Source organism: Athene noctua, chromosome 1 (assembly GCF_965140245.1).
Source record: "Athene noctua chromosome 1, bAthNoc1.hap1.1, whole genome shotgun sequence".
NCBI classification, from domain to species: Eukaryota; Metazoa; Chordata; class Aves; order Strigiformes; family Strigidae; genus Athene; species Athene noctua.
The window spans coordinates 253253939-253281553 of record NC_134037.1 but is presented as its reverse complement, the minus strand read 5'-3'; the positions used below and the strand labels follow the sequence as shown (position 1 = coordinate 253281553).

General features: G+C 39.6%; 1 protein-coding gene across 4 annotated transcripts; it reads right to left on the bottom strand.

Moving 5' to 3' along the window:
• Positions 1-974: 974 nt before the first annotated feature.
• MRE11 (MRE11 homolog, double strand break repair nuclease) lies at positions 975-27503 on the bottom strand. 4 transcript variants are annotated; one of them, XM_074917123.1, is made up of 20 exons: positions 27443-27503; positions 26796-26910; positions 26156-26288; positions 23751-23911; positions 23028-23115; positions 21966-22107; positions 19575-19689; positions 18370-18555; positions 17751-17922; positions 16937-17017; positions 16249-16375; positions 14257-14360; positions 11499-11672; positions 10219-10281; positions 7699-7915; positions 6692-6775; positions 5555-5610; positions 5014-5078; positions 4541-4619; positions 975-3439 (listed from the first exon to the last, which is right to left on the bottom strand). In XM_074917123.1, the coding sequence occupies exons 2-20, from the start codon at positions 26813-26815 to the stop codon at positions 3389-3391; spliced, it is 2118 nt and encodes a 705-aa protein (XP_074773224.1). In that variant the 5' UTR covers positions 26816-26910; positions 27443-27503; the 3' UTR covers positions 975-3388. The 4 variants fall into 4 exon arrangements, with proteins under 4 accessions (XP_074773224.1, XP_074773234.1, XP_074773243.1 ...); XM_074917133.1 differs by having other exon boundaries at positions 27349-27475; XM_074917142.1 differs by lacking the exon at positions 27443-27503 and adding an exon at positions 27010-27122.
• Between the last annotated feature and the right edge of the window lie 112 nt (positions 27504-27615).

The window sequence follows — 27615 nt, the reverse complement described above, 5'->3', positions numbered from 1 at the left end:
TAATGATTAGGATAAATATCTGTTTATAGTACAGTCTTTCCATATCAGGCTATAATTTTCCTCTGAAGTGAAGGATGGCATCTTTATCTTCTATACAAAACAATTTGAGAACTGCTGCAGTTTAACACTATAAACAAAGCTGCTGTGAATTTGACAGCTGACTGAAAAAAAAATGTGAAAAATGTAGGAAGAACCTTTGATGTGATTCCTATTAATCCTATATACACTTCACTAAAATCTTTGCTTAGGATGTGCCTGCAACAGTAAAAGATGGAGTCCTCTTAAGACCTTAGTGAAACAATAATCTAGGCAATTTAAGTCTTTATCAGAAACCAGGTTTAATTTAGTGTGACAGATTGACCCTGGGTGTTGCCAGGTGCTCACCAATCCACTCTCCATCCTTAGCAGGATGGGGAGAAAATTAGATTAAAAACTCATGGATTGAGATAAAGGTGGTTTAATGGAAAGAAGCAAAGGTTGTGCATGACAGCAAAGCATGAAAAGATTTATTCTTTGTCACATCAGCAGGTGACATCCAGCCACCTCAGTATGTCCAGCAGCTGCTTGGGAAGACAAATACCTTAATAACAAATATAGTCTTTCCCTCCTCCTTTCCTTCAGCTTTTATTGCAGAGCACAATACCATGTGGTATGGAATCTCCCTGTGGCCAGCTGCGTCCTGGCTGTGTCCCCTCCCACCCTCTCGGCACCCCCAGGCTGCTGGCCTTTGTGGGGCGTTGGAGAGAGCCTTGATGCTGTGGAGCACTGCTCTGCAGCCACCAAAGCACTGGTGTGGTGGCATCAACACCACTACAAATGCAGCGCACGGCCCTGCACGGGCTGCTGCGGGGAAAGCTGCCTTCACCCCAGCCAGACCCAAAACATGCAGATAGTGACATAAAGCACAAAGCGTTTCAAATACATCAATCCCTCACTCAATGTAGTCCATAAAACCGACTCATGATTTACTTAACAGAAATAGTTTATTAAAAAAAAAAAAAATATCTAAACCCTCATCTTGAAGGGTATTTACAGCAGCTTTTTAATTGCATAGGTAATATTATAGCTTTGACAGCACATAATGAAAGAGCCAGACTACCAAATTATTTGCTGATACCTTAAGCGGTCACACTGCTTTATAAGTTGCTAAGCTCTACACAAGAAATTTGCAAGTCTTGACCGTTTTTATGGAAGTCTTCAGGAAGCTCAAGGCTCATTGAGGTTTCCTGCTACAGCATACATGCAGACAAAAGTAACAACAGACATGTTCAGTGAGAGCCAGAGAAACACAACTGCCCAATCCCACCTCTCTGAAGGAGAAAGTAAAGATACAAAGGCATGGCTGCAGCAACTCAACATATTTAGTGCTTCTCTGACATGCTGGGGTGTTAGCTTCTGGCCTTTTCCTTGATTAGCTGTAATGGCCACAGCTTTAGAACTGCACTTTTTGGGGAGTAGGGTGTACAGAGGTGGAAGGAGAAAGGAGTATATGTCTAGGTCTTGACTCCCTCAAGAGGAGGAGTGGTTCCCTCACTGCGAATACTGTATTTTAAAAGTCTCATTTGTAGAATATTTAGAAAATAGCGATGACATTTTAGGAGGGTTATTGAAGCAGTGGGCTGAGGAAACAGACACCTGAAAAAATATTGTATTAGGTTTGCGTGGCAAGGTTTTGTTAGTGGTGGAGGCTACAGGGATGGCTTCTGTGAGAAGCTGCTGGAAGCTTCCCCCATATCTGACAGAGCCCATGCCAGCCGGCTCCAAGATGGAGCCACCACTGGCCAAGGCTGAGCCCATCCAGGGACAGTGGGAGCACCTCTGGGATAACATATTTAAGAAGGGGGAAAAAAGAACCTGCTGTGTAACAGCAGGCAGAAGAGTGAGAATATGTGAAAGGAACAACCCTGCAGCCCCCCAGGTCAGTGCAGGAGGAGGGGCAGGAGGTGCTCCAGGCCCAGAGCAGAGGTTCCCCTGCAGGCCGTGGGGCAGCCCATGGGGAGGCAGCTGTGCCCGGCACCCATGGAGCTCCACGGGGGAGCAGAGACCCACCTGCAGCCCGGGGAGGAGCCCACACCGGAGCAGGCGGGTGCCCGAAGGAGGCTGTGAGCTTGTAAGAAGCCCATGCTGGAGTAGGCTCCTGGCAGGACCTGTGACCTTGGGGGAACCACGCTGGAGCAGTTTGTGAAGAGCTGCGGCCCGTGGAAAGGACTGATGTTGAAGGAATTTGTGGAGGACTGTCTCCTGTGGGAGGAAGCCCATGCTGGAGCAGGGGAAGAGTGTGAGGAGTCCTCTCCCTGAGGACCACAACCCCCATTCCCTGTCCTGCTGCACTGCTGAGTGGGAACATCTTGAGAGTATCAGGAGTGAAGTTAAGCCTGGAAAGAAGGGAGGGGTGGGGGAATGGTGTTTTAGGATTTAGTTTTTATTTCTCATTATTATCAACCAAATCAGAGTAGGATAAGGTAAATTAATTTTCCCCAAGTCAAGCCTGTGTTGTGTATGATGGTAATTGGCAAGTGATCTCTCCCTGTCCTTATCTTCACCCTTGAGCCTTTTGTCATATTTTCTCTTCCCTGTCGAGCTGAGGAAGGGACTGACAGAGCAGCTTTAGTGGGCACCTGGCACCCAGCCAGAGTCAACCCACCACAAATATCAACTAAGAAAAAGGTAAGAGGCAATGTCCTGACTGTTACTGGCTCAATTGCTTTATTCTTCAAGCAGCATTCCTTGTGAAGCTGTAAGGCTCAAGCCCTTACAACTAATTTACAGGGTAAAAGCTGACAATGCAATTCAATCTGAAATCTTTGGCACTTCTTGAATTACAGAGCAGAATTCATTCCCATATACTATGACATTCAGTAACAGTGTAATAGTGGGTTTAGTTCTTCTAAAAGAGTTGAAAAATATTAGAACACTTTCCAGCTTCAGTAGTGAAAACTGTATTTTTTGGTCAAACTCTTACTCTTCAGAGTTTTCAATGGTATCTGTAGAAAATTGCAAATATGTACAAGTTTCATTACACTGACCGAGTCCATATCCATATCTGTACTTGCATACTACTATAAATTTACCCCTCTGCAAAATTCAAGCCCAAGAGATGGAGTTTTCTATAAAAGATATGACTGTTATTTACATTATCATCCCAGAAAGAAAACAGGCTTTTAGAAAGAACTTGCTGTTTCAGGCAGTACTTCAGAATATTAGATGCTCTAGTCTAATGCACCAAATTTGGTGCCACTTAAAAAAACCCAAACCAAAAACATATCATAGAAGTGGAAATTGAAGGCAAGCTATCATTTACAGAGATATGTCATAGAGAATGTCTTGCAAACTGTTTTCCCTTTTCTTCACTAACTGTCATGGTCTCTCTTGTACAGCAAGCCAGAAATCACTTAGTTCTTCTTGACATTGCAGTGCTTTTGAATGGATCAAATTCATCCTGCAATTTGCAAACAGATACAGATTACTAGAACAGGCATGTATTCTGAGTCATGAAAAGTAAAGACACCTTTAGATTAAGTCAGAAAGCCTGGTCACATTGTTCCATGTTTTCTGACTTTTTCTGGTTTTGTTATAAGAGTCCAGACCACAAATGTGCAGAGAACAAACTGAGTTTACATCAGTATCATCAGAACAGGTACTCTGACAAGAGAACAATCTGCGTTTCAGGTGTCACCCAGGAAAATGTTATCATTATGAGCAGCACATACCTCAATGAAGTTATGTCCATATACATACCACACATCATAAATACTGGGTTTTTTTGCGTGTTCAAGCAAACATGCAGTTTTGTATTTCAAGTACAAGAAGAAGAAGAGATAGCATAGTGGAGGGAAAACACAAGAATGTAACTTTTTCTCTAAAGTGGCAAACACATGACATTGTTAAGGCTAGGATCCTGACCACACGTGACAGTCTGCTAGTCTCTGAAAACAAACTGCAGAGTGCTTGACAGTATAATGTGTATTCCAGTGCAAAATGGTGAATCAAGTTCTACTTGTTTAAATATGGAAGAAACCATTTCTTAGCAGTTCAAATACATACTGCAAGAACAGAAATCTTATCTTGAAGACAATGTTTTAATTCTTTTTAAAGTGTATTTACATAATTTGCAATGATTAAAAAAAAAAAAAACGAAGTGCCCTGGAAAACAACCATTTTAAAATGCAAAAAAATAAAATTCTTCCTTTTTACAAGAAAAAAAATACATAAACAAATGAAAAGACATAGCCAAGCACTAGAAGAGATTATGATTACTTTCTTCCCCAGGCAGAAGAACCTATTCCAAACATTTCAGAAATGATAATTAACTGATTAAGAATTGAAAGGAAAAAGGACTGGATATTTTCCCAAGGTCCTTTCTAGCCTTATTTTTGTTGATTGCGAATATACTCTAATTAAAGCTGGTTGCAATACTCTAGCCCTGTTAGTGGGAAAAAAAAAATTCAATTTTACTCTGAAATATTTTCTTCAAATAGCCATAAAGCAGTAAGCTTTAGAAACTTACACAAAAGAAAAAAAAGACCACTAGATACCATACCTCATCTGACTCAAAATCTACTCCTCTAGACGTTTGGCTTTCTGAACGTCTTCTACTAAGTGAAGATGTAGTTGACAACCTTGACACATACAAAGAGAAAAAAAGCCATCAACATGTTCTCAAGTACCAGACATTCCAGTATCTTTCCCTTCAACTTAGATTTGAACCACCAATACTATTCATTAAGAATGAACAGAAATAACAATAAGTAAGATGATTCAAATTCTCAAACTAACTTATTAATTCTAAAGCTCTGACTATCTTAACTCAACCAGTAGACCAATTTATTGTTATAGAAAGATCATCCACATTAATAGGTAAGAAATCATATAAATTTTCTAAGTAGTGTTATAAATTCCTTAAAAAAAAAAAAAAATTGTTTTTTCAGGTAGTGGATCAGATCCCTGGACTCTGCCGATTGCCAATCAGAAATAAGGCAGTCATGGTAGCATTCATTAAATAAACATACCAACCTCTGATTTGCTTTGGAAGAAGGAACAATAGAAATGTCTTCTAGATCGGAGTCATCTATAATATCCTGGAAAAATGATATAATTTATAAAGCTTTTTCACAGAATTTATTCCTACAGAGATATAGTGCATAATACTACAGTACTATAGCACAGAACCTTTGGGGTTTTTCCAGCTATATACTTAGTTATAATACACACTTGACAGAGCTCTATGAGAGAGCTGTACAATGTGCAAATACAGCACAAGTCTTGCTCTTCAGATCTTTGATCTTGCAGAAACCCCCCCAAAACACTTATGTATATACACTCTGTATCTTAGACTATGGTCACAAATAAAACACTGGTCTTCTTTTTTCTCAGACAAACACCATACCAAAAAAGGGTACAAAAGGTCTGCCAATTACATGCAGAAACTTACTGCTGGAACTGATAGCCTGGGAGTATCTGCTGGTTTAGGCTAATGATCTGACCTTGTATTTATTTTTCAGATCAGAAGACAGCAAAAGGCAGTGCAACTTCATTCGTGCAAGATGCTTCTTACCTCAGAGTAAGATTTAGATGAATTCAAGTAGGGGTCTGGTTTCAAAGACCTAAAGGCTAGAATAAAACAAATGCAGTATTTTTAAAGTGCTCACACAATAAAATACAAACAATGTTATATCATTCTTTTTATTTAAGACCTCCTGAGCATGCATTTCCTCCCCAAAATACCCTGTAAAACAAATAAGCGAAACCCCCCAAACCCAAACCAAAACATAAATTAGGCCTTTGCTAGAGTCTGAAAACCCTCTGTGCAGCAGCAGGTACTTCCCAGTCTGGCTGAAAAACCTTCAGTAACTTTGGTTAAGAAGAGAAAAATACTACTATAATTGATATTCCCGTATATCTAACAGCTTAGACATCAACACATCTGCTAAAATTGACTTCTCTACAGTATTTTAGGTCATTTTCTGACCAATTTAAAATTAAGGTAATTTGCTGATTAATTTAAAACTCACTCTACCTGTGGGTATTTTGCATAGGATTCATGTATAGATTTGTGAGCAGTATTTTTTTCTTTAATAGTCAGATTACCTATGCTGTTTCCTCAGAGCCTGTGTTCTGTAGCAAGGAAGGGACACTCTCACATATGCAGCTTAAATCACAGGTAAGTTTTTTTTCCCCCTAGTAAAAACTGGCATTTCTAAAACTTGCTACAATGTGTAAGACTAAATGGATTTGCATTAAAGCTTACTAATTTGTAAACATCAGTCAAGTTTAAACTTTTTATCCACTGAGGAATATTCTGCATTAAATGGATGCTATTAAGTCACATTCTTTCTATGCTTATTCCTTAAGGAAATGCATACAGTAAGATGTTCTCTATTTTCAGTTCTAATCAGAAGTTCCTGACACAGAATCACAGAACTGTCTAGGTTGGAAAAGACCTTGAAGATCATCTAGTTCAACCATTAACCTAACATCGCACTTTACCCCATGACAGCAGGATACCGCTTTTTTTTTTTCCTCTCCATTTTTTTTTCTCTCACTGTTATTCTATTTCATTAGAACCAAAAGAATCTCTCAGCTCAATTGGACTAATAGAAATAAAGGCAACTAAGGCACTTCATAACTAAACAAACACCTTCACTGCAATTTGAGAGAGCAGATTAGAGCAACGGGCAGATGGAAGGCCTACCATCCATGATAGTCTTATTCTTGGCAGGCACAGATACAGGCTTGTAGGTTCTGCTGCTGGTAGCTGACTCTTGGCTAGTGCTTCCTGTAGGGATAATAAACAACATGCAAATCTGTTCAGTGTTTGTTTCCCCACCGCCCCACCTTTAGTCTATGATTACTGAGTGGGAAGTCACTTAAAAAACCCATATTCCTCTTTACTCCTTCACTTTCTTTTTGAATGAAAGCCCTCCTTACATGCAGAAGAACTTCTCTGGGTCAAGTGTTCAAAGCTCCACAGACACATCCTCTTAACACACATGCCCCTGCTCTGAAGGGATCACAACAGTATTGGAGCACACGCTCATAGAACTAGTTTAAAGACACTAACCAAAGCAGTCCTAAGATGACTGCCTTTGTTTTAACTCATCCTGCTCTTAGACCTTTTGGGCATATTAATGAAACAACTCAAAGGAGTATAGTACTGTAAGACCTCGTCTTTTCTTGTTTTACTTATATATATATATATATTTTATATAATGGAAGTACCACTATCACTGTAAAGTACACAATCATATATACCCAAGGAGCTATTTAATTAATTTTGCTTAAGAAATACTCCCAATTTTCTCAGCCCCTAGAAACAATGAAGTCTCTTGCATTAAGATACAGAAAACCTGTACCTCCCCTCTATACTGACCAAATCCATTACCTTTAGCACTAACAAAGGTTTATCCATGCACTTCATTGCAGACCTTCTCAATAATGCATCTTTAAAAAGACTACTATGTTTCCATAGCTGGGAAGTAAAATATTTTTCTTTTAATCACCCTGTGAAAAAGTCACAACTTAAGCCTTGTAAGGCAGTCAACTGTATATAATATGACACCAAAAATATTTGTGAAGAACTTTTTTTCCGGTAAAAGTCTTTAAGCAACAAATTTCCACTTGATGGAAACATCACAAGAGAGTTGTCTTTCAAAGAAAAAGTCATCAATTGTAGTACAAAGAATGTGAAGCTCTTCTTACCTCTTCCCCTTCGAGATGAACCTCTTGCTGTTGAACTTTGCCCTCTTGCACCTCTTCCCCTACCTCTTGCCGAACCCCTTCCTCGGCTCAATGTTGCAGGAAGGCTGTCATCCGAATCACCAGTGCCTTTCATCCCCGTATCCATGAGTTCTTCATCACTGGAGGCTGCGATAAGAACTGTATCCTCAGATCTGAGGGCTCTAGCTCTGGTCATTGCCTGAAATGGAACAATAAGTGCTACAGGAAAAAGAATCTTAAATGATGAAATGCACCATTGTTAAACCCTAGTTGTGATGTATAGTTCTAAACCACCAAGGCTCAGAAGACCCAAATCCACAGTGTTATGGAATGCAAGGACATGTCTCAAAAAGCAGGGACAATATTCATCTACTTAATTTAAATGTGTACATATCACAGAATCATAGAATGGTTTGGGTTGGAAGGGACATTAAAGATCATCTATTTCCACCCCCCCTGCCATGGGCAGGGACACCTTCCACTAGCCCAGGTTGCTCAAAGCCCCGTCCAGCCTGGCCTTGAACACTGCCAGGGAGGGGACAGCCACAGCTTCTCTGGGCAACCTGTGCCAGGGCCTCACCACCCTCACAGGGAAGAATTTCTTCCTTATGTCTAATCTAAATCTACTCTCTTGAAGTTTAAAACTATTCCCCCTCCTCCCATCACTACTCTCCCTGATAAATAGCCCCTCTCCACCTTTCCTGTAGCCCCCTTTAAGTACTGGAAGGCCACTATAAGGTCTCCCTGGAGCCTTCTCTTCCCCAGGATGAACAACCCCAACTCTCTCAGCCTGTCCTCACAGGGGAGGTGCTTCAGGCCCATGATCATCTTTATGGCCTCCTCTGGACCTGCTCAAGTAGGTTCATGTCTTTCTTATGCTGGGATCTGCAGAGCTGGACACAGCACTGCAGGTGGGGTATCACGAGAGCAGAGTAGAGGGGGAGAACCCGCCCCCCTCACCCTGCTGGCCACGCTTCTCTCGATGCAGCCCAGGATATGGTTTCTGGGCTGGGAGCATACATTTATGGCTCATACTCAAGTTTTCCATCCACTAATACCCCCAAGTCCTTCTCCGCAGGGCTGCTCTCAATCCACTCATCGCCCAGCCTGTATTTGTGCTTGGGATTGCCTCGACCCACGTGCAGGACCTTGCACTTGGTCTTGTTGAACTTCATGAGGTTCTCACGGCCCCACCTCTCCAGACCCCTCTGGATGGCACATCCCTGCCCTCCAGTGTGATGACAATACCACGCACCTTGGTCAGCAAACTCACTGAGGGTGCACTCAATCTCACTGTCCATGTCACTGACAAAGATGTTAAACAGCGCTGGTCCCAATACTGACCCCTGAGGAACACCACTCATCACTGCTCTCCACTTGGGCATCAAGCCGTTGGAGGACAACTCTTTGAGTGTGACCATCCAGCCAATTCCTTATCCAGAGTGGTCCATCCGTCAAATCCATGTCTCTCCAATTTAGAGACAAGGATGTCATGCAGGACACTGTCAAATGCTTTGCGCAATTCCAGGTAGATGACGACAGTTGCTCTTCCCTTATCCACCAGCGCTGTAAGCCCATTGTAGAAGGCCACCAAATTTGTCAGGCATGATTTGCCCTTAGTAACGCCATGTTGGCTGTCACCAATCACCTCCTTATTTTCCACGTGCCCTAGCATAGTTTCTAGGAGGATCAGCTCTATGATCTTACTGGGCACAGAGGTGAGATTGACTATAGAAGTAGCAAGCTAAGCCCTGACAACAGAATGGAGTTAGTTAATATGATATTGTCAGTGGAGTTTGGTGAACTGTTCCAGTCATCCTATGTCAGCTATGTCCATCTGCTCAGAGGAAGCACCCTCTAGGCTCCATTGACTTGATCTTCACTGATGACAGCCTGTGTTTAAGACAACTAGTTTACTACATGAAGGTATCTCAGATTAGAACTGAATCTCACCCCAGGTTTCCTTTTTCTCAAAATTTCATTCCACTCCCACAAAGCTTGCAAAGACAAAGGAGTACCAATGCTGTCAATGGTTGGCAATTCCCTTTGGAAGGATATGTACAATCTAGATATGAATCTCTGGGAGATATAAGACTCTGAGATCTAAGACTGCTGATGAGGACAATAGTACCTAAAGGTTTACCAGTAATACCAGTTCCAGTAATATCACTCAGTACAGCCCACTCACATGTCCACTGACAATGGGATCACAAATAGTTTAAGCTGACAGAACTCTGAAGGTCACTCGCCTGGTCTAACCTCAGATCAAAGCAAGAACAACTGAACATTCAGATTCACAAATTTGCACAAGAAAAGAGATCTCAAAAGCCAAATCAAGCAGTAGCTTAGGCATGTATTACACCAAGGAAGATTTAAAGAAAGACTTACACGAATCTTCCCTAGGCAGACAGGCACTTTTTGTCAAGGACAGTGTTGAAGTATTGCTAAATGACTTCATTCATATGCATTCTTCAGCCTATGTTCAATATTCAAAGGAGTTACCTCACGAACTTCTTCATCCTCTTCTTCGGTATTCTTTTTTCTACTCTCCCTGAATTTTCGCACCTGAATAAAAAAAAAGAGTTCCCATCAAAATAACAGGTCGTTTCATACCGTAATCAAAACACAGTGAGAGGTCTCAATCACTGAATTTTAAAGTCAAGTTCATGTGAGAGGTGAAGAAGAGTGCAAGAATAACTGAAGTTTGTTTGGAGCCTTTTCATGCTGTCCTACAGTTTGAGAATCTCACATTCTATTAATAAATGAAGCTACATCACCAGGAAAAAAAGCTGCATATGTGAGAGTGTCCCTTCCTTGCTACAGAAGACAGGCTCTGAGGAAAATTAGGACATATGTTCCAAGAGAAGAGTATACATAATTTGACAATAAGGAACATGAAATATGAATAATCGGAAAAGAGGGTGTAGAGATAAAGAAGCAGGATAGAAAACTATGATATTGAGAAGAGACAGACATTGCAATACATGTACAACTAAGAAAGCTCAACTTGTCAAGTATGGAAAAAAGATAGGAAGGGTGAGAGGGAAAGAAGATATTAGTCCAAAATACAAACAAAAAATACACCCAAAGTGTCACAGAAAGCATACAGGCACCAATCTTTTAGTCTTTCAACTCCTCATGAATGAAAGTAATCAGTGAGAAAACAGGTAGGTGCAACCTTCCTCTCCCCACCAAATTATTCTTTACACAGTGCAGTTAAGATACAGAACAACTTGTCATACAATGCTTGAATATTACAACTGAATACATGGGCTCATATAGAAGCTCAACAAGTTGACAGAGAAGTCTATTAAGGGTTACTAAATACACATAAATCACGTTTGTCTCTGGGAGACCCTGAGCTGCAAGTAGTTAGAAGGTAGTGGAGCACCTGAAGGATAAGGTTCTATTATGCTTGCTCTGTTCTTGTATTCTGCCCTAAGCCAGTATGAAAAATCTAAGAAGAGATCATATTTACCATCTTTCTCACAGTAGACAAATATATATATATATGTAGTTCTACATATATTAGAGCAACAGGTCTTTTCTATGCGTGCATGTGCAATCAGTGAGAATCAGTGTAAGCATACCTAAACCCCACTTTCAATACAAGCTTTTCATCTGAAACTTCACCACCATATCTATTAATTCCAGAAAGTGACTAGAGGCAAGTGTTGCACATGCTCCACACAAAGGCAAATCTATGAAACCAGGTTCAAGCACTGTTTCTTCTACTCCCTTTCTTGATCTCTCTCAAGAAATTAACATTAACAGGCTATTACCTCCTCGTCTATTTTTTCTTCCTCTGCATCAGTGCGACGCTCCTTAAGAAATCTCTGTGTTTTTTCTAGTTGAAATTTCACCAACTCTTCTATGGCATCTTTCTCCTCTTTGTCCACAAACTCCTGCACTGCTTCTCCCATTCCTCTTTCAGTTAGAAGTGAAAGCTGTACTTTCTTTATAATTAGGGAAAACATTTTGTTAAGAAGTATCTGTCAAAGCGAGTAATATTCCTGCTGTTTCATATAAATATTAATTTAGTTCCAAAACAGTAACGTGCATTGAAGATTTCAAAGAAAAGCATAGCAATAAGCATACATGTTACTTGTTATAATATAGTTACAACCTTATTGCTACTAACACGTTATGCCTACTTAACAGAGTAATGTCCAGACTCGACAGAGAAAAAGGTTTCATAAGCAGTAAAGAAACTACAGTGCTAGTCATACCTAGAATAATTTGTCTGAAATGTATTGCTGAAAGAAGGTAAACTGTATTCTTTCCTAGTTCCTCTCCCTTTTTTAAACTAAAAGATCAACTTGCAGAAACATAAGAACGCTACTAAAAACAAGCCCTGAATTATTACAGATGCTAAATTACTTTTACTGTAAAATTCTAACATTAAAAAATGGCAGTTACAGATCAGGGTAAATTATTATTATTAAGCATTAAGAGCTATTAAGCAGAAGTCTATGCTATTGAAATGCAATTTTGTAAATACTAATAATGGTTCTCACATGTTCATCAAGATATACTACATTAAGATATTACTACAGACACTAATTAATAGAAGTAGTAGATGCTACTGGTGGTGTTTTGCAGCCATTCTCTTCTTTACTGTCCTTCCCAATACAGTAACAAGAGACATGAATGTCATGAGACATGAATGTCATGAGACATGAATGTCATGAGACATGAATGTCATGAGACATGAATGTCATGAGACATGAATGTCATGAGACATGAATGTCATGAGACATGAATGTCATGAGACATGAATGTCATGAGACATGAATGTCATGAGACATGAATGTCATGAGACATGAATGTCATGAGACATGAAGAGACAAGAGAATGAAACCCTCATATGAAGAATAATCTTGAAATAGCAGCCTCTTTTGTCTGTAAACTACAGCACAGATTTAAGCATTATATGTGCTTATTAATGATTTTTGATCCTTCCAGATGTCCTTTAGGAACTGTTTAGAGGGTTGCATTGGAAGCATAAAACCTTCCCTGAAACAATGCTGTGCAGAGGAATAAATTTCATAGCTATTATAAAGTTAAGTTTACAAAAAAATAAGCATCTCAAAAGCGCGACTGATTGTAATGATGCAGAACATTCATGTCGACTTTTGGCAATTAAACTTTCTTCCAAAGGAAAAAAAAATTAAAAGCTTGCTAGAGAGACAAACAGCAGTGTTTTTAATTCCCAGACATCAGTTTACCAGCGACACAGGAACTGAACAGAGTCTGTTACTTGTTAGACATTTTTGGTCTAACATGTTTTGAACATTCAACTACAGCCCTGTGCCACCTCAGGGTCCAAAGACTCTTTTGTTTCCCTTATCAGACAAGATCAGGTGTCTAGCAAATCCTGAAGCACAAGCTAGCTTAACACAATGTTTATGATTCCCATGATCATTTTCGGGCACAACATGCTTTCTTGTCCCCAACACCTCCTTCTTTCATTACCAGTGTTAACTTAAAATGTATTATCATTCTACTGCAAGCCTTCCCAGAATAGCAGTGGATTCTTTTGGGTCTTTACAGATGTAGAGCTGCTGAAGGACCTGTAACTGAGCTGTTTATAAAAGAACATACAAACAAGTTGGGAAGATGGTGTAACAGGGACAACTTTGCAGAATAAGGGAGGAAAAGAGATTAAAGGCAAAATTTATTTTTTATAGAATTATACAATGCCCTGTCTTTGACACTGCTACCCTTCCCCATTTAGCGGTGGCATACATTTGAAGAAATACTTCTGAACTAATTACCCTGGGTTCCTTATCATATTCAGAAGGCAAATAGCCCTTCCAGGGCATGATTGATACCATCCCAATACTGACACCTAACATGTGTCTAAGGTTAGGCAAGATGATATAATTTTTATGATCTTTACCTCAGGAATCCTTACTCTAATGACTTTCTACAAAACATGTTCTGAAGTAGCTTCTGAGTGTTAGGCTTGATCATCTAGATCTAGCATTTGCACATCTGACTCACTGATTATTATTTTTTACCTCTGAGACTACTGCCCCAGTGTTGGGAAAGGAAAATAAATCAGGTTTAATGAAAGGGTGGAGAGAAAGAAAACTACTGGGGGTACTGCACTATGTCTGAGGATATAAATATATTGCAAAGTAACAAGTTACTACACCAAGTCAGCTGGTAACAGTAAATGGTACAGTCTCACATTGACCCTATAGTAAAGTAAGGTAGCTTCTCACTCAGAGTATGCTGCCTCACGTTTTCCTCCTTTAAGAACACAACACATCATTTGGTACAGGGCAGACACTGCAAGTTCACATGAAGAAACCAGCATGTGTTCACATAACCTATACAACCTATATACAACGGGTACCTGTTAACCTAAGAATATACTTCACACAGGAATTCACATACAGTTCTGTAGGAAATAAATTCACTTCTTGGCAAATGTCAGTCTTTTCAGGGCACACTACTTCCATTAAGAAAGCAAAAATAGATAAAAAGATTATATTCCATTAAAAAAATAAATCATAAAAGGTAGAAAGATACCTTCTCTGCTGTCTGAAAATACTGCTTTACAAGGTCTTCCACCCTCAGTGTCATCCCCTCAGAAGCAGGTCTGCTAACCAGCTTTCCAAAATTAAGATCATTGTCTAGAAGAAAAAAGCCAAGTGGCATTGTCACCCATGCCTGCAGCTTTTAATTATTATTCCATTGAAAGTAATAGGAAAAAAGGTTAATATAGATCTCTTAAGAATTGTGGTCCCTTTTATGTATGTAAAAGTTTTTTGTTCTAACTGTAGAGTCTATCATCTCGTACCAGGTAAACATAATGGATGTAATCTTGTACAAGACAACTTCACCTCTAGCAGATACAAAGTGTTCTTCTAAATACCAAATGCCTGGAATTATAAATTGAACACGATGACCTGTGAAGGTTATTATAATTGAACTCTAGAAGATGACAAATGGAAAAAAATCAAAGGACCCATCAAAGGACAATGTTTTTTTATAAGTAACTCTGTTACTAGAGAAGAAATTTTCCTCCAAAGCATGCTGACTAATTTTCAGTAGAAAATGTTCATCACTCATTAAGGCTGCCCCCCATTCTCAGGCAGCAAGGTAGGAATGACAGAAAAATGAAAGGGATAATCAGCTGAGGTTACCACATACCATGCAAACTAACATAAAGTGACTACAGACTGCTTCCAGACATCTGCCACATGCAAGCACAAAACATTGTTTTGTTAGCCTTGTTACATAAGCAGCTATGACAAAAGAAACAATAACAACTTGTGAACTCATGAAGTCCTAACATCACTGGTACTGAACCACAGCATTGTGGGCACATGAGCTGAAAATGTTGACTGCTTTATCAGCCACCTCCCTTATATTAAAGTACGTCTAATAAAGCAATGCAAAGAACCATAGTATTCTTTTTACATTCCCTTCCTGAAGACAAGATGCATGGTAAGTAAGAAAATTAAAATGCATTGATGAAACATGGTGTCAGATATGGTAGCTATCCATATCTGCTATGTATTTGGTAGTATTCCAAAAATGTCAATGAGCTTACACAGCTATTAAAAAAACAACAAAGAAAAATAAAACAAGATCAATACAGCATAATTTAAAAATAAAAAACCCTCTCTAAAAGCAATTTTTATTCATGAAACATTATGTTTTGAACTTTATAAAAATGACAGTGTAAGTAAAAACTGTCAGTGGAACTGGAGTACTTACAGTGCACTAATGTGAAATATTAACAGTTCTTTAGCACAGTATGTTCTTGCCCAAGCTGTATCTTCATTAGTTACTATTACAAATCCAGTATTTGGGCAACATCTATTAACCATTTATTAAAAATTCTAGGCACAATTAGAAATGCTACAATAGTAACAGCTATTATTTGTTTTGCACAAACGCTTGAATAGAGACATACCTGGAACAGACTAGCCCAGAGCACACACACACATGATTAATTAGGGCAAACAAAATGCTGTCGTACATTTGGACCTTTTTTTTTTTTTTTAAATATACAAACACCTCTGAAGCCCATCCCCTCCATTACTATTTTTGGTATAAAAAAAATGAATTACTACAGCAATAAAATTAAATAATAAAGGCATAACACCCATCTCTTTTCCTGCAGTGCCCAAAACCAACCACCTCATTCTGAGAAGTCTCAGAAGTAAGATATTTAATGCCTTTCATGGTAATTATCATCGAACCATGGAGTAACGCGGTCTGGTATGGGGCTATACTACGGTATTACTAAAACAACTCAGTAAGGTTTGAGGCAAAAAAACCCAGAATTATTTATTAATAACTGCCAGAAGATGCTGTGCTGAATATCAGAATTTTAGACAAACCCAGAAATAGAACAGAAATACTTGTATGATATATACACTTAAAGGAGACTGCATCTTTACTCTTCCTATAACACATCAGATGGCAGACACCAAGTAAGTGCTGGGTAAGAAAATAAAGGAAGAATAATGAAAACCAAGGTAAGCCAATGATTCCTTCCTTTATAATTACCATTTTTCTCTTTTTGTTCACGATGCCTGAAAAAATATATAATGTCTTTTGGGTTAGCCACCCTATCCATGTACTTCTGGCTAAAACGATGGACACTGAATGGTTCAAAGCCACCTGCATAATCAACCTAAGAGAAGAAAGGAAAAATTTAAATATCAAATAAACAGAAATAGAGAAGCCACACATATCAAGATGAGTTTGTTACCCTGCAAAGGAAAACTTAAAGTAAAAAAAATCAGTCAACCTAAAATGAATGCTTCACCATACTATGAAGAATAGTTAATGGATAATAATAGCTAATAACAGCATTAATAGAATAACAGCCCAGATTAATACTTTCTTCCTAACGCTTCATTTATTAGTCTTCAGGAATGTTTCCATAAATTTGGTTAAGAACAAACACAGGATAACACGACTTAAGAAAAACCTCTTTGTAAATAACCACTTTTGATGCCCTTACTCAGACCAGCAGTGGTGGTCTGAGCACTTATGACCAGTCTCATCCTTTACCACAGAATACTAGTTATAGTGCAGGTAAACAGAGTCATGGTATGAAGGCAATTTATATTTGCCTGTACACAGTAAGAAATCTTATATGTATGTGTTTATACAAAAAGTATGACTTTGCTTTGAAACTTTTCACAGTGACCTTTCAAAACAAAGCAATCCAAACCAAACAATTCCTTACTCGTAATCTTATGAGAGGCTTCTCTGGCTGGCGTGGATTTCCCAAGCGTTCTCTTTCTGCATTGTCCAGCATCGATTCAACCTGTGAAGCAGAATTAGAAATGCGGTTGTGCTTTGTTCTCTTACAGATGCCTGAACCCTTCAAGTATAAAACTCAAAATACATCCAGCTGCAAGGGGGAGCTATAAAAATAATTACAGGATATGCTCTCATTCCTGAACACACATATGTACCAATATCCAGCCAAAAGCCATAAGAATGAATGAGAAAAAAGTCACAATGAAAGGCTTATCTTCTAGATACAGCTTAGTCGAGCAGTATCTACATCACTGATCATTCACGCCATTTTACTTTATAGCCATTATCCTTTGTTAAATTTCTAGTTCCAGGGAAAAGCAGAAATAAGACTTATACAGACCTAAGAACCAAGAACAATTAATAAACCTGATTAGTTCCTTCTGTGACCTCACGCTGCAGAACCCAGATGTGGGTTTGGGGACATGTAGTTATGCTGATTCCAAAGTGCGTATCGACCACTGCCCCACTTGCAGGCAGGGGTTTTTGTACAAAGATGATATGGACCCCCATAAAGCAGTTCCAGTCTAGTTTAATAGGTCATCCCAGTCAAGAAATCTGGAAGCAAAGACTGCAGTGATTTTCATGGAATTAGCTTCCTATGGAAACACTGCCTAAGTCAGTCTCAAGTATTACAGGGCAAGACACAAGATGTCTCATCTTCCAGTCTCCAAACCAGTTATAGATCCCATCCCCAGCCCATACAGTGTTATCCATATACTGTTAGCATTACAAGTTACCTTTTCCATGCAGAATGCTTGTATTGCCTGAGTTACTTTAGGATTGTCAGGATTAAAAAGATCTAGATGATCAGCTAGAACAATATCCTCCATATGGAAAGTTCGCACTGTCTCTAGAGCAATCTTCTGCATTTTCATTTTTTTCTCATTAACATGCAGCAAACCAATGTGTCTAGAAGGAGAAAGGTAACTTACTAGAAGATAAACTTAGTACTATGGTATAAAGATTTGTTTTAAATTCATGTTTAATTTTCAGGGAAAAAAGTTTAAAAGCTATGGGAAGTTCTTGGATCTGTACTTCACGATTGGCCCTGCCAAACTTCGGTTCTATTATATTTAGATTGTGCTTGTTCTTTACACAAGCACAGGTACACAGTTCCTTGTGTTCCAATTTATCAGGATGTAACTCTACATAGGTAAATCCCATTTCCTTTAAATGTTAGGTTTAATTCTGAGTAAAGCAAAAGCACTGATTCCATCTACTTCATTTGTTATGTCACACTATAACAAGTCCTTTCATACTTAATAGAAGTGTTTGTGTTTTTTCTTTCTCAACACAACACACAAGAGATGTAAGACACAGGATAAACAAGAACAAAAAAAAAAAAAGATTACACACTTCTTCACAGCTTCTCCAGGGGACAGAGATGTCACCACTGAACTTCCTGGCTGAGAAACATAGAAATGTTGCTGTTCGTTTTGGGACGGGGTTATTTTGCACTCATGTTCATGACCCCACACAACAAGATCAATAAAGTCATCTAAAAACTGCTCTGGAATATAGTTGGTAGCTCCATGTTTGCTCCTGTTCAAGAAAAGAGAAAAATAATTTGAATGTGTACAGTCACAGATGGGCGAGAGGGGAGTGAAGGAGGAGAAAACAGTGTGATACAGAAACTCCAGAAAAAAAAAAAAAATCTGACACATTTAATTTCAGGTACTCTTCACATTTGTTCCTTACACAATTATTTAAAACATCTGGTCAAACAAAAAGGCAAATTACCCAGCCCATTCTTTTCTGCTCTCCTCCTTTTATTTGGATCTCCCTTTTCTTCTTACTTCAGTATCTTTTCCAGATTAATGCTTTTATAGCACCTCATGGCTTTTTTTTTTTTTTTTAAGTGGTGGGGTAAAACCCAATGAATTAAACAGACATGGAACACACCTTCCCCCAATCCTTTCCAAAAGACAGGGGAGATGGAGGAGTGAGCTCCTTCAGCCTACCAGACAGAGATCAGTATACAGCATTATCTGAGCTGTATTTGTTTACCTCTGCCTCAATATTACTTGCACATGAGGACTGCACAGGGAAAATTATAAAAAAAAAATATTTGGACAAGAATTCTGCCTGTTCCTGCTAACACTGCTGGCAGAAGTGTGTAAGCAGAGAGAACACATGCTACCTATCCTACTCAGGGGAAACTATAAAGTATAGCACTGCAAGGGAAGATATGGTACTTGTCAAATTATGGTTCAAGGATAGAAAAATATATGAAGTTTAATGCTTTTTCAGCTCTAACAAGCAGACAAAACAATTATATGCATATTATACTATGAACCCTTCACTGCTCCTAGCTACAGGAGTTTGGGAAGAGATTTCCCAACATTCCTAACTCATTTATTTCAATTCTTTTATTTATGATTCTTCTGTAAGAAGAACTGTAAAACAGTGCTTTCATTTGGGAAAATCTTAAGAAACCAGGTACTCACAGGAAGCACCAACTAGCATGTGTGGTGTGGCTTTCTCACCTGTTCTTTTCAAGGCACTTTAATGAAGTAATACAGTAAGTTAAAAAGTCACCATAATTCATTCAATACTGTCACCTATTTTGATGAATCACAAACAAGTTAAACCAACTATCTTCATCTTCCTTTGGTCTCAGCATGGTTACTTGTTTATTGACAAACATACGATACAACCTCTCATCTGGAATAGCTCCTGGAGTGGACAAAACAAAACATTAAATAATTTTTATGTGGTAAACCAACTCTTTTCTTTACTTTATAGCAATTTTATTAGCAACTCTATTAAAAAGAGCATGAAGAACACAACTTTGTGGCAAGATCTTAATTTTCATGACCTAAGAAGTCTGAGGCATGATTATAGATTTGATCAAAGTATAAATTGGCTATTTTACTAGGTAGACTTCTGAAAATAAAACACTTTAGCATGAAATCTACCTTTAAACAACTGCTAAAAGCACTTTTATTAACTGCATCTGATTTGAAACATCTTGCCAGTTTTCGGTGCCAAACAACTGATTATGGGTAGAATTAAAAATATTAGGTGTTTTTTTTCTTGTTGACAGAGTAAGAAGTATATTTTTTTGTAAGATGGAGTCTAAAAACAGATACTGAGTAGAGATGAAGTTCTTAAGCAGACTTTGAAATTCCCTACTAAACAAGAAACCATGAATTCTGCAAAGTCTGTGCTTTCCCACAAAGCAAGGAAAAGTCTGCTGTAAGTCTGAACCACCTGTCACTGATTATTTCTTCGGTTTTGTGCTGGTTTTTTGCTGGGATAGAGTTAATTTTTTTTTTTTTTTTTTTTTTTTTTACAGTAGCTAGTCTGAAGCTATGTTTTGAATTTGTGCAGAAAATAGTGTTGATAATTCAGGGATGTTTTAGTTACTGCTGAGAAGTGCCTACTGCTCAGAGTCAAGGCCTTTTCTGCTCCTCATACTACCCCATCAGCAAGTAGGCTGGGGGTGCACAAGCAGTTGGGAGGGGACACAGCTGGGACAGCTGACCCCAACTGACCAGAGGGATATCCCACACCATATTCTGTCATGCCCAGCACATAAAGCCGGGGGAAGAAGTTGGAAGGGGAGGGCATTTGGAGTGATGGTGTCTGTCTTCTCAAGTAATTGTTAACGTGTGATGCAGCCCTGCTTTCCTGGAGATGGCTGAACAGCTGTCTGCTGATGTGAAGTGATGAATGAATTCCTTGTTTTGCTTTGCTTGCATGTGCAGCTTTTGCTTTATCTAGTAAACTGTCTTTATCTCAACCCATGAGTTTTCTCACATTCTACTCTTCTGATTCTCTCCCCATCCCACTGCAGGGGAGTGAGTGAGCAGCTGTGTGGTGCTGAGTTGCTGGCTGGGGTTAAACCACAACATGTTTTTAACAAGGAAACAAACCCAAACCATCCATACACATGGTTCATGATGCATTTAAATAAAATCACATATGGAGTTTACATATTTTGTATAAGAACAAGTACTCTCTAAATCAGAGAAAAGTCAAGAAGGTACATAATCCTGGCACAAGCTCAAAGAAACATCTCACAAAGATTTTCATGCAGCAACACCTGTACTTTACAAAGTTGTTGCATTTCCCAGTAATGATTTTGGGCATTAAAAATTCAGATGCTTTTTGAAAACTTTGATATTGTGGTATTAGAACCCTCACTACTAAACTTTAGAACATCTAAAAAGCTTTTAAAGTATCTCATTAAACACATGAAAACATGGCCAACTAGGACTTAACTTAGAGCTTTTATAAGTTGCTTGGAAATAAGTGTTTAAGCAGTCATGAGTGAACATAAAATAAGGAGGAAAAAGTAAGATCTTAATAGTTAACTTCTCGAGCCAGAAAGCAGTTGAACATAACCATTCTAAGAAGTGAGGTTAAAGGGGGAGGTGGAAGAGAAAATAGAAAGGGACAAACCAAAGTTGAAAACCCACCACAGAACACCTTTAAAATATGAAATGCTTCCTAAGTTTCTTTAAAGAAACTGAGGTTACCTGTGACAGATGCCACTTATGAACCATTTCACAGATGTGTCAGACATTAGGTTTCTGATCAGTTTATGTTTTTAAATATAAACAAAACAGCACCTGAACATACCATGTTTAAGTTTTACCTAAACAGGAGGAAGTAAGCTTAATACACAACAGTGAGAATTTAAGAGTCTGATTGCCCTGATTTGATATGCAGGCACTATCTATGGCTAATCCTGCTTACATTAATTTAAGACCAATAAAAGTACAGAAATAAAGTTATTGAAGGACTTCTTTTAAAATTAGAAAAAGCAAAGAAAAAAACCTGTCAGCCAGTGACAACACAGCATGAGAAGAAACCTGACACTGTTACAGAATTGATACATTTAGCATTCCTCAGACCTTCATGTTTGTTGCAGCACTATACCTTTGTTTCAACTTAATTTAGACCTCTTGAGCTTCAGTAATAAATGATCAGTCTAGCACACTTACCCAAACCATACAGAGCAATTTTTGTTCTACCCTTACGCAATAAAATGGGACTAATATCTATTTTCTCCACAGAAGCTGAACGTCCAAAGTGATTCAACAATCCCGCACAGCTTAAAATATCCAATGCACACAGTGCATCTGCCTGTAGAAAATATTGAAAAACAAGTATCAAAACTTTGAACAGAACATTTAGTCTTTAAAGTATAAGTGAAACAGTCTCAAATGGGAGGGTGAATATCTTTCCTTGATTAACTTCTGCAGTTGAAAAACTCCACCACATATATTAGCTTTTTTTTTTCTAGTATTCATGGCTACAGAATCAAATCCTTTTTCCTTACAAGTCTTGCTTCCTTTGAACAACAGGAAATTAAACATAAAATCATTCAGAAAAATAAAAACAAACCAAAGAAAGAGCCAAAGTCTCTAAACTATTACAGAAAATTATCTGGTTAAGCTAACTAATGCTTCATAGTATGTTCAAAGTTAAACTTCTGTTGTTAAAACACTCATCTCCATGATACACTGCCGTTTGATATAAATGCACAATTCTCAACACACATGCTTTCCTGCTTTCTAAATGTTCCTTTCCTGCTTTTAGTTGTTGATTTTTTTAAACTAGTATTTCACCATTATAAGGTTATCTTCCTTGAAAATGTAAGATGCATATCAATTGCATATGCACAAGTTCAAGTATCAAAATTCCCCTTTAAGAAAAAAGCTTTCGGGCTCTGCTGATAAATTTGGTAAGAAACTTTCTGAAAGGCTGACATTTCTTGGCATGAAAAGTGATTCTGTTATCAATGACAGAAATCTACATAAATTAAGAATTTAAATATAGTTCATATGGATCCCTTAACTTCTTTCCATTCTCTTTTTTTCATGTCACACTTGTTGTCACTACTTAACCGAATTCGTAAAGATACACAAAATAATTTAAGTGAAGAGTGGAGCAACTGACTAAAACTAGCCTGTTCTCCAAGAACTGTAATTCTATACAAGTATCTATTTCTAGAATATTATTTTTGTAATATAACAGTAGAATACAATTATGACAATAATTACCCCTGTGGGATCATCATGATTGCCATGAATACTAAAAATTGGAATAGAAATGTTGAGATTTCTATCCTGATAATTCACCCATGGAAACCTAAAAAAGAATAAGAAGAAAAAAGTTAAACCATACATGCAAATTTGTGGATAATTCCCAGTCTTCTCCTCAAATTAACATAATCACAAATACATCATGACAGCAGTGCAAATGAGTACTAAGTGGCTATGAATAAGCTTAAGCTGCACAATGTAAGAAGATTCTTACTCATAAACTGGAATGGCACTTCCCACTGGGAACAGGGTAGCAAAACGATCCTATTTTTTTAGAGCAAGCCTATGAAAAGAATTGTACAACATGTCGTATGGTACATGCAAGAGCAGCAGACTGGGCTGTGCTTACACACAAAGAACTGCTGATTATACCACAGCAATTCATGTAAATTAGTTTACTGGCATTGTACTTGCAGGATAGAAACTGTATGTTACACAAACGTATTAAATGTTACAACACATTCAAAAGGTTCTCAAAAAATTGTGTGTATTCCTTTACAGACTTAAGACCATAAAAGATGAGAGGTGAAGTAATCCTGTAAACTGTCCCACACAAACAGGACTAAAACTTCCAAGGTTCCAGTCATGGAGAATATACATCATTTAAAAAAAAAAAATCACAACACATTCACCTGGTGTGCAAATCAATCCTTACACCATAATTTATAGGAACATACTTACTTGCTATAATGAAAATTAACTGCCTGATCACTCAAAATTTCAAACTGAACAGGACGATCACCCATGCAGTATTTTCTTAGTGACTCCAAACAAGAGTGTACTGTTTTTCTGGAAGGTTTGTTGTCATGAAACAGGTCCCCACCTAATAAAATAAAGTCCACCTGTATGTAACAAAAAGCTCTATTATTTTAATACAACATTTTGTATTACCTTGAAAGACTTCAAAGCAAATTGTTTAAACTATTTCTTCTAAGGAGTTCCACATATCCCCTCCTGTCTGGACTTCTAGGTAAAATGAGTTGGTAGTTGCAGATACGGTATTTAATTTCCTCATGAAACAAACGTTAATGAAATTATTCATTAAAACCAAACCCCAAAAGACCCATTTATGAAGAGCTACAGGAGAAAACAACTGATACTATTGAAAAAATATACCAGTGAAGTGTTTTAATAATGGTCTCCAGATTGGCTCCTGAACATTTTCTTTGACAGGCATAAGGAGACACTATCTTTCATTGCTGTGGCACCGAGTGGGAAGAAATCAGTAGCTATTGCCACAGTACTTTGAGAAGGTGCTAGTTGCCAGCTCTTTCATAAATTTAGCTTTTGAAAAACCATTAGGAAAAAAAATTACAAATAATTTGACTAAGAAACATTAAATCCTTAAAAACATAATCATCAGATAGAATCATAGGCTCATTTAGGCTGGAAAGGACCGTTCAGGTCCTGACCATTCTCAGGCACTTCCATGGTTTCTAACACATCTATAACCCTTGCCTCTTTGCTGCTGCATGGATCTCCATCCTCTACCTCTACCAAGACAGCAGACTGAAAGACCTTGCTGGCACATTGTCCCTCAAGCATTAGCATACTCTCCCCAGACTTATCTCTAGTGAACCTGGTTTATCCCTTTTCCTTTTCAAATCTAGCTTAAAGCTCTTTCCATGAGCCCTGCTAACTCCTGTGAACATATCCTTTTCCCCCTTTGAGACAGGTGTACCCCATCTGTTGCCAGCAGGGCTGGTGTCATGTAAACTGACCCATTATCAAAAAAAACCCAAAATTCTGCCAGTGACACCAGGCTCAGAGCCAGGTATCCATTTGCTGGCTCTTCCTGTTTCTTCCCTCGTCATTCCCTGCAACTGGAAGGACAAAGGAGAACACTGCTTGTGCTCCTGATCCCTTAACCAGTTGTCCCAAGGCCCTGGGGTCTCCATTGCACTCAGACTTCTTGCTGCACCTTCATCGCTGCCCACCTGAAAAATCAATAATGGATAATAATCTGAGGGCTGTAACAGGGTAGGAAGCTTTCTCTTTGCATCTTTAACACGGGCCCCAGGGAGGCAGCAGACTTCCCTCAGAAGTGGCTCTGGTGGGCATATTGAACCTTCTGTTCCTTCAGAAGGGATCCCCTATGACAGTGACCCACCTTTTTTTCTTTACAGAAGCAGTTTTGCTGCAAGGCATAGATTGACTTAACCTCATCCTCATCACTGTTCGGTCCTACCTGCAGAGCCTCATGCCTGTTATGCCCAGACACGTGGGGAGGGGCAGGAACTCCTCGCCATTGCCCCCTGTCCCTTAAGCCCCGGTGCTCAGCCAGGCGGAGAGAGGATGGGGAATCCTCCACATCACACGTCCTGTCACCTGTTGGGCCTGTCCCGGGGAAGGCAGGCTGTGGTTCCAGCAGTCTCTCTCTATCTTTCTCGCACTCCCTGATACTCCTCAGCCTACTCAGCCCCTCCTGAGCTCTGTCACTGAGTAGAGGAGCTCCTCTCCCTGGACACACCTCCCACACCTCTGCTGGCTGCCACCGGCCCGGCCCGGCATCGGAGCAGGGCCCAGGCCGCAGCCTGGCACCGGGGTGGCAGCGTGTTCCCACCGCAGCTCTGGCTGGGCAGCTGCATCAGTCCTGGTGGGTGCAGAGCTCAGAGAGGCCACGGCTTTCTGCCGGGCCATTGCCATTGCCTCCTGGTGGTTCCCCGGCTCGGGAAACCTGCTGGGCTGGAGTGATGCAGTGCTGACTATGTCAGCATCAGAGCTGCTCGCCTCAGCGACTCAACACTTTAACAACACTTTACAAGTTTCTAACTTTTCTTCTACTTTTTGAGTGGTCTGAAGACTTTGTATGATTACTTGCACTCTCTCCATTTAATTGCCCCTCTTGCAGTGCCAAACCCTCTCTAGAAAACATCGTTAATGCAACCAGGGTCATAATTTAATAAGAACACTCTCACAAAAGAATAAGCATTCCTTTTACTAAAGCAGAAACATAACTAGTTGCAGTAGTTTAGTCATTTTGATATTACTGAAGATGGCACCAGGACTAAGCTTTATAGCTTCTGGCAGGTTGGAACGTATTTTCCACAGTCTTACCCTTTCAGTTTCCAGAAAGCAGTACTTACTTCATTTTTTTGAGCATGATCCAGAATTTCATTAAAAGTTACAAATGTATCATTTCCACGCACTGGATCTTTCTCCAAATAACCAAGATGAATATCAGTAGCAATAAGTATTTTAAAGCTATCTTCATCATCCCTGAATGAGACAGGAAAACCTGTGTTAGAGAGCAATATACTTAAGAATTTCAACACAGACTTTATTAAGGTAAGCTGTTCTGTCCAGTCATTAAATACACCAGAGATTTGTTATAAAACTCTATCAAAATATCACTCCTACAGTATTCTCAAAACATCTCACTACTTTTATTGCAAATACCACTTCACCAAACCAACCAGTTTGAAGATTTGGTTATCCCAATCAACGTACTCTAAGAAAAGGGCTGGAACCACTTCTCTCAAGTATTTAATGAAAAACTAATGAACCCTTTGTATGTTTTCTGCCTTTAAAAACACTTGTGAACAAACGTTCAATTTTTCTCTTTGCACTGGTAATCTACATATACATGAAAGCAAGTATGATGATCATAAGAACCTGCGGGAAAATACAAATGATGATCTGAGTTCTTAACTCATTCCAAAAATACAAAAGACTTGCTATCTGATATGATAGAACTGAATAGCGCTACAGACAACAGAAGCTTACTGTGAGTTGATGGTACTCATCTTCGTGCCAAGACTCCTCACAAAAAGGCTCTGGACACAGTTTAGTAAGTCAGGTCAGAAAGTCAGTTTTTACCTTCACTGATGCTATGTAAAGCCTAAGAGACAAAAATACAAACAAATTAGAATGAAGGGCACAGCGAGGTGAATTATCAGTTAACAAGTCTTTCACTGGTAATTATTGCTTGCAAAAGAACCTCAAAATTCGTAAAGACTGGTGCTTGGTTTAGGCGTTTACTATTGCACAAGACGCAAGGCAGTCCCGCCAGCCCTCTCACACCGGCCCCGGCCGCCCGCGAACGGAGCGCTGCTCCTGGCACCTCCCTCCCCAGCACAGCCACCCGGAAGCACGCAAGGGACGGGCAATTTCACGGGAACGGCCCGAAAATACGACTGGGCAGGAGGCAAGGCGGATGGGCACGGCGGCACCAGGTCCCCGGGAGGAGCACATCCGCCATCGCGTTCCGCATCGGCGCACGGTGGTGGCGGCAACCGGCCCGTCCCCCCTTAGGAGTGCAGGGGAGCAACCGTCATACGGAGCGTCACGGGGCGCTGCCCCGCTCAGAACGGGGGGAAACGCAACCCTGTGCGGGGGGCCCGCGGCCTGAGCCGGCGAGGCGCGGCCCTCACCCTGCGGCCTACCGCGGCCGCCCGCCGCCGCACGCCGTTTCCATGGCGCCCAGGGGGGCGGGGCCCGCCGCCGCGCCTCACGCACCGCTCTCGCGAGAGCCGCCGTGCTCAAAGCGCGCGTGCTCGCTCCGCCCCCGTGTGGCGGGGCCGCGGCGATTGGTCAGCCGAGGGCC

What these genes read in the sequence shown, in the direction of transcription:
- MRE11 (XM_074917123.1), bottom strand. Translation starts at nt 26,815, where the DNA reads ATGAGTACCATCAACTCACA. An exon ending in TGAACAAAAAGAGAAAAATG is followed by an intron (nt 14,361 to 16,248) that starts GTAATTATAAAG and finishes TTTTTCTTCTAG; the next exon opens with ACAATGATCTTAATTTTGGA. An exon ending in ATTTTCAGACAGCAGAGAAG is followed by an intron (nt 11,673 to 14,256) that starts GTATCTTTCTAC and finishes CTAATTATAAAG; the next exon opens with AAAGTACAGCTTTCACTTCT.